Source organism: Chiloscyllium plagiosum, chromosome 4 (genome assembly GCF_004010195.1).
Source record: "Chiloscyllium plagiosum isolate BGI_BamShark_2017 chromosome 4, ASM401019v2, whole genome shotgun sequence".
NCBI classification, from domain to species: Eukaryota; Metazoa; Chordata; class Chondrichthyes; order Orectolobiformes; family Hemiscylliidae; genus Chiloscyllium; species Chiloscyllium plagiosum.
This window is the reverse complement of record NC_057713.1, coordinates 57,239,772-57,247,535: the sequence shown is the minus strand read 5'-3', so window position 1 is coordinate 57,247,535 and position 7,764 is coordinate 57,239,772. Positions and strand designations below refer to the sequence as shown.

Here is a 7,764-nt window from a genome sequence, read left to right as displayed (position 1 = left end):
ACACCTCTCCCCTAACACCCCCAACACACACACCTCTCCCCTAACACCCCCAACACACACACCTCTCCTCTTACACCCTCACACACACACCTCCTGTAACACGCCCCCTAACACACACGCACAGACACATACCCACCCCTCCTCAAACATGCCCTCTCACACACACACACACACCTTGCACACACCTTGCACACCTCTCTGGATGTAGCCTCCTCATGCATGCCATTCGTTCCAATTGCCTTGCAATGTGGCTGGCAGGAAATTAAGATTGTTTTTAAGAAGTGGCATCACGTTGCCTGCATTTTGGGTTTTCTAACCACTTCAACCTCATTCCACCCACCCCAGTTCCTTCCTATAAATATCAATTCTTTTTAACAATATAAAGATGCGAGTTTAATTTTAAAAAATCCCCATTGCATAACATTCAATTAAACTCTATTCATTCCCAGGTACATTCACTCTCTCTCTCGCTCTCTTCCCATCCCCAACAATCACTCAACTGTCCTTCTAGTAACTAAAGTAAAAGGAGCAGCTGCATCACCTCCTGTCCTAGTTTTCTTTCATCACATTGAATAAAATATTCCTCATTGCATTTTGTATTTTAGCAGCTTCTCATTTGCAAGTGGTACATTAGCATTGCCACTGCAATCCTGTGAAAAACAGTGCCAGCTACAGTATTTCAATAATGTAATTTGCTTTATAACATGGAATTCAATATTTTAATCACATGGATATTTTCTGCATTCAGGAGGGCTTTTGTGTCCTAAAATATGACTTACTAGGTGGTGGGCAGTCACATTTTTCACAGCAATTAATCCAAATATTGAAAGCTCACACATTGGCTTCAATTACTACAAATAATGTACACTCTCAGTGTGTCTCCATGCTGTTTTTAACCAATTCCTCTAATGGAGATAATTTGTTTCAATATTCGTGCATTCTTTCCCAATCAGAGTAGGCTGCCTGTATGAAGGAATGGGTAAAGACTTAACAGAAAAAGACCAAAAATGTTTCAAACTGTTCAGATCTGTGCTATTTCATTTTGGGTATAACTTCAGGATACTTTAGCTACATACATGTTGAATTTTTTCCAAAGAGTGATCTGTAAGTGGAAATAAAGTTGATTGATCAGAAAGTTCTAACTATTGGGAAAGTAGAAATAGTAACTGTTCCTCAACTCTCCAGAAAATGCTCTCCCTCATTTCTTTTCAAAGAATGATGGACACTTATAATGTCAGGAAATCAAAGAGTGACCACAGTTTCAAGAAATGTGGCAAGCACTTAGGGCAGGGTGAGGTCCCTCAAACATAAATGTGGGAATGATAAGTTTATCTTGTTTTAAGTGATTTTGATTGAAGAATAAATATTGACCTGGGCACTCTGGAGAGCTCTTCTGCGGTTTTTTGTAATTATAATATAGAGTTGACTGAAAGGCGTAAATAGGTTCACAGTTTCTATTTTCTCCCCAAAGCCTTCATCTTTGCAGAACTCCATCACTGTCAAACTAGAATGTCAAACTAGATGATTTGCTTGAGTCTTTGGCCTATTATTTTAACCAACATCTATCTAGCTCAGTACTTAGAGTGCTATCACTGAGCCACAGTTAATCTCTTTGAGAGCTTTGATGAGAAGCCAATATTACTGCCAATATTCTATGGGAGAATATTAACTAATAAATACTTCAAAAGCATTTAATTGTAATTTTTTTTTCATTACAGTCAGAAGCTGAGCCTTTTTGAACGTGTTCGTAGTGCTGGACCCAGAGGTGGCACTGTTAAGAGCAGGCTTTTTACACCTCAAAATACAGACGGAGTGGAGGATAGTCCCTCAAAGGATCAGAAGAGTTTAGGTTTCAGTGACCTTCGAGCTGCAGTTCGCATTAAAGCCTTTGGCTTCAGACAGAGCTCAGAAGGTACTATTTATTTTCCTCAAGTTCTATTGGTCAGTAGAAACAAGGTTTAAATTAATATTTATTAAGTGCCTTATCATGTCTCTCAGAAATGTTTCAAAGTGCTTCAGAGACAAGAGCTGAATCTTGTCACCTTAACTTTTTGAAATGGGAGATTGTGTAATTTCTGGATCAATAACCTGGAGACAAGAGTGCCATGCTTTCTGGAGCAAAGCTGCTGGAAGGGAGTCGAATTAACAACCTGCCTCTGGAATCACCATTTAGTGTGAGACAGTAGGCATTTTGTGGAGGCAGCAAGGCATATCAAAGCACACTATTTAAATCAGCCTTCTCTGTGACTGCTGAGGAGACCAGCACACAAGAGGTTGGAGCATATTAAATTTAAGAAGAGGCTGAAGGCAAGGAATTTTCTCAAGAGCACCAACCATGACAGCAATGTCACTGAGATGCCACTGCACTCGTAGGTTGTTGCCTCTGGATGACCTGAGGGTTTCTGTTTTAATGTCTTTGCCATGGTGCTCTAACTTCCTGCTCTGCACTTGCCTCCTGTGTTTGACAATTTACATGCACTACATGGGCCATGTGCCTCTGGTAATATTTAATTGCCTGAGGAAAATGGCTATTAATAGCTTTTTAAACAACCCCAGTAGACTTACCACAACTGCTTCAGTGTTACCAGTGTCCCTCAGTCCACCCCAGAGAAAAGTGGCCAGATCAGCCCAGAAAAGTGTTTTTTGTTCAAATTTTCCTGACAAGCTGCCTCAAAACCAGCCACCATTATCTCCAATGGACTATCACCAACTTTCTTATATTGGCAAATGCAGCAGCAAATTTGTATCCAGTAGAATACCACAACAGCAATGGGGCGATTTACCAGTTTTATAAAAAAAGAAAGTTCTGGAAATACTCAAAATATTAACTCTATTCCTTTTTGCACAACTGAGTACTGAGTATTTCAAGCATTTGCCAATTTTATTTCAGATTTCCAAGATTACAGTATTTTGCTTTAATTGAAGTACAAATTAATTTCTTTTGGTGGTTATTGATTAAAAGAAGGCACATTGACCAAGAAAACTTTGTTCGTTTTCTGAGTGCACAGAGACCTTTTAACATTTATCAAAAAATATGGATTGATTTACTGTCGGACATGAAAAATGAAAAGTCTGAATGCACAGTCCGTGATGCAATGTAGTGTAAAGCTAGATTATGAGTTCAAAAATGTGTGTGGTGCTCAATCTATACCCTTCTGGGTCTGAGATGAATGGTATCAATTGAGTCAAGCTAGTGAACATACATGAGGATGCTAGCTAAGCTTTCCTGATGCTAGCTTGAGGCCACTTATGGTTTATTGACTGGAGATCAACTAATTCAGCACAACTAAGGAACTTAATCTGGGATCTTCTTGGTCTACAAGTCCCAGCACTGTAGTTAGGTATATCAGCAGAACTATGTTTAGCAATACTCTTAAATGTAATAAGAGATGATACTTGTTCTTGCATTTTGTCACCTCTGTTGTTTCTGATGTCTGTTTGAATTCCTCAGTGGAAAGAGGGTAACCTCAACTTTTTGTTTGGAATTTGCACTCTTGTGATTTCATAAATTTTTAGTCAATGACAAAATTCGATGGAGGCATTGATTATTATCAACTTTGCTTTCAAATGAAATTCTGGTATTTAACAAGATCTTTACTGTTGCTGTGTAGATGCTGCTGCTGAGGTGGACCAAGAGCCTGAGGACAAGGGTTACCAAGCTGAACTCTTGGAAGATTTGATCCCTACATTGAAAACTGTCATTAGGGCTACAAGGTGGGCCTTACTACAAAATAGGAAAAATTAGATATTTATAGTGTCTTCTCTTTGAGTGCCACATAGAACTTCAATAATTATAAACAACAGTTTTCAAAGAATGCTTGATCTGCACTTCATAATGCTCAGCACTCAATATGCAAAGGATGTGTTCTTGTTAACAGTCATGAGGTATAATTAATAAAAGCTAGAGAACTGTATATTGTTGCTGGTATCTTCTCAGGAGGACAGGCAGATATGTGGAGTTGGCACTCTGATAAAATCAGTCATAAGTGCATTGAATGGTAAAGGTTGGTCAGGGAACTGATGGCTTGTTCCTGCTCCTAATTCATAGTTGCATATCCTTTGCTTTACCTACCTAGACTGGTAGCCTATCTTCTTCCTACCAAAGTATACTACCTTATATTTAACTGTGTTGAACTACATTTGCCAATTATTTGCCTGTTTTTCAGATCCTTGAGTGTCATCCTGGAATTCGCTTCATTCCTTCACAATATTGACTATCACACCCAAAATGGTATTTTTGATTCCAATCCAATGGTATAATTCCCCTGCAGGCGGGTTTGCAACTGCAGTGCCTTTCTCACCTTTCTCAGCACGTGTCCACCACTGTTATAAGTAGTGAGAGAGGTGTCAGGCAGCCCGCCTGCTCTTGTGAAACTGGAACCCTGATGTGGCCGATTAATGACTAATTGGGGGCCACTTCCTGCGTATTTCATGCACAGCAGGTTCCATTAGATGTACAGTCTGGATTGTTTACCACACTCAAACCTGTTTCAGAGATATTGACAGGCAGATTACCACTCTCATTTTAGTTGATTTTCGTTTAGGACTGAAATTCTCATTTCTAGCCAATAATTCCAATCCTGGCTCTTTCCGAAATCGGGAGTGTACCTGAATTTAAACATTGTAGTGTAGAAAAATTAAGGGGGTTTTGGGTCCAGCAGGGAGAGAGGGTGTTTGGGTCCAGCAGGGAGAGGGGATGGGGTCCAGCAGGGAGAGGGTAATTGGGTGCAACAGGGACAGGGGATTTGGGTCTGTTAAGGAGGGGCTTTTTTGGGTCACAGGTGTTGATGTTGAGAGAGATGTTGTTGGGTTCCAGGGTGGGAGGGGATTGGATGTTCAGTTTGAGAGTTCTGTTTGTTGCTGAGAAGGGTGAGTGCTGGTGAGATTAATAGGTATCCAGAATGAAATTGTGTTTTTAATCCTATAATTTCCCTGGGTAACCATTAATGTATGTGAAGGGGAACCTTCTGAATTCTCTGACTTTGATGGATTCCTTTAGTGGTTTCAAGTTGCTCACGAACTGTTCTTCAGATTCTTCGATTTCCCATGCACTTCCCACAGAATCTGCTGGGGCTGGGATTCTACAAGCTCCTGATACCCAACTCCAATTCATGCAATTTTAATCAACATCCAACCATCAGCAAACCCAAAACCGAAGATTTTAACGGGTTGCCATTTGGAATTGCTTTAGCTATAGAGACCTTCCAATGTACTATGTCTGACATTTTACAATGGTTGGAGGATGTTTAAATGTCATTAGGATGATATCCTGATCCATGCAAAAATTATAGGAGTTCATGACTAAAGAGAACATACTGTGGTGAAATGACTGCGACTGGTAGGTTTCACCCTCAATGAGAAATGTGAGTTTTCCAACGACCCTGATTATCTAGTTTTCTGGGGCATATCATTGATAAAGATGGCATAAAGAACAGGAGAAGCTTTTTCTGTTCCAAAGAAAGTAAATGACTTAAAAAGATTTCTGTGAATGATAAACCAATTAGAAAAAATTATTTAGTCCACTTTGCAATTATCACGAAATTCTTGAGACACTTATTCAAAATAAGGAGAGATGCTTATGAGACAAGATGCTCATCAAGAAAATGTCTTTCTGAAAATCAAAGCAATGCTGACTTTTGCTGATGTTCAGGCCCATTACCATCAATAATCCTTGGTTATTATTGCTGTTGATGTTTCAGCAATAGGAATTGGAGCAGCCCTCTCCAGCAATGCTTATACAGAAAAGGATACAGACTATTTCATTGTCCCAAGCACTTTTTGATATGAAAGCCTAATATGTAGTTACTGAAAAGAAAATCCTATCAGTTGTGTGAGCCTGTGAGAGATCTTCAACTTAATTCCTGGGACTCGTAGTTCTTATAAAGATGGATCATGAATGACTGGTCTCATTGTAAGCTGCCAAAAGAAATTGGCAAAAATCCCTCCATGGCTACAATGTTTTGTGTTTGGCTCATGATATTTGGATGCACAAGAACAAACATGTGGAAGAGAAATTACAAATATCAACAGATGCCCTCTCGAGTGACTGTTGCCAACGTTTCACAAGCTGGTAAAGAAATTGCGAGCAAAATCATTGCTAGCAAAATCAATTCATGCACTCTAGTAACAAAATGATGTGGCCAGTAACACAAACAAATCTTAACCTCATCAAAGAAGAACATAAAAAGGAACCTGAATCCTATACTTCAAAATTTCATAAAAGGTTGGCCAGAAAGAAAATACGAAAATAGTATGGCTAAATTATGAAGAACTATTTTGGTTGTAGACAATGACTCACTATTGTTAATAACTTATTGATTTTCGACAACAATATTGTTATCCTTCATTCACTAAGAACCAGTATCCTTAACAAGATATATTAAGGGTACCTCAGTTTAGAACTTAGCATCAGTAGGTAGCCAGGAATCCCTAAACAGATAGAAGATCTCATAATAGATTATCAGACATGTGCCACAAAAAGAGAACCATTGATTCCCACCAAACTGTGGGAACTTATAAGTCATGTTGAGGTTGTACAGGACATTGGTGAGACTTCTTCTGGAATACTGTGCCCTTGTAAAGAAAATGCCGTCTTCTTCAAAATTATACTAAACTACTCAAATAAAGGCAGAAATACTGCAGATACTGGAAATCTGAAACAAACACAAACAATGCTGGAGAAACTCAGGAGGTCTGGCAGTATTTGTGGTGAAAGAAACATAAGTAATGTTTTGAGTTGTTATGACTTATTCAGTCTGTGATTCCTGCAAGCAAGTGAAAGGACTTAGAAAAGCAAACTCAATGAGCAGCAAGTTCGGGCAAGTCAAAAGGATCATCGCAGCAAAGCCTCTCAACAGAGCCCATTGAACTGCCTTTTCAGTTCCTCCCTCAACCAATAACACCATTAATTTTGCCTGTCTGTATGTGTGTGAGAGGGAATTTTATGAAGAGTAAGTGTTTTAATCAGTGAAATTGTATGTCTGTGATTCAATAATTTTTTACTCATACTATAGTCTATTTGTAATAACTAGTAATTTATTAAATAAAAAACACAAAGGAGTTTGAAAACTGTAGGGGTGATCTTAGGAATGGCATTAAACAGAAAATTTGACAAGTGTACATTAAAGGACAATCTGTAACTTTTACTGACTTTAATCTGCAACTAGATTGGGCAAACCAAAATAGTTATAATACTGTGGAGGAGGAATTTCTGGAATAATACAGGATGCTTTTATGGACAATATGTTGAAGAGCCAGCTTGAGAACAAGCCATCCTACACATCCCAGGCATTGCATAATAAGAAAGGAATAATTGACAGTCTGGTTGTGTGAGGATCCTTGAGGATGAGTGACCATAATATGATTGAATTCCTCATCAGGATAAAGAGTGGCATAGTTGTTTCTGGGACTAGGGTCCTGAATCTAAATAAAAGAAGCTATGATAGTATGAGATGCAAGTTGACTATGATGGATTTGGGAGCATTACTCAAAGGGATAATGAAACAACTGCAAATGCTGAAGATCTGTAACAAACAAAAACAAATTGCTGAAGGAACTCCGAAGGCCTGACCGCATGTGTGGAGACAGTAGCACAGAGTACAATAGGTGAATGAGGGTGGGGACGGTGGTGATAGGTCAGAGAGGAGGGTGGGGGAGGGTAGCAAAGAGTACAAGGGGTGAATGGGGGTGGGGATGAAGGTGATGGGTAAGGGAGCAGGGTGGAGTGGATAGGTGGAAAGGAAGATAGGCAGGTAGGACAAGTCA

At 39.2% G+C, this 7,764-nt stretch overlaps 1 protein-coding gene across 1 annotated transcript in view; it reads left to right on the top strand.

Annotated features, from left to right (window-relative positions):
- LOC122549064 (potassium voltage-gated channel subfamily KQT member 3-like) overlaps nucleotides 1-7,764 on the top strand; it is a 427,354-nt gene that overhangs the window by 398,883 nt on the left and 20,707 nt on the right. The window contains exons 10-11 of the mRNA XM_043688263.1: nucleotides 1,719-1,912; nucleotides 3,612-3,714. Of these exons, the coding sequence (XP_043544198.1) occupies nucleotides 1,719-1,912; nucleotides 3,612-3,714 (297 nt within the window). The remainder of the gene's footprint in view (nucleotides 1-1,718; nucleotides 1,913-3,611; nucleotides 3,715-7,764) is intronic.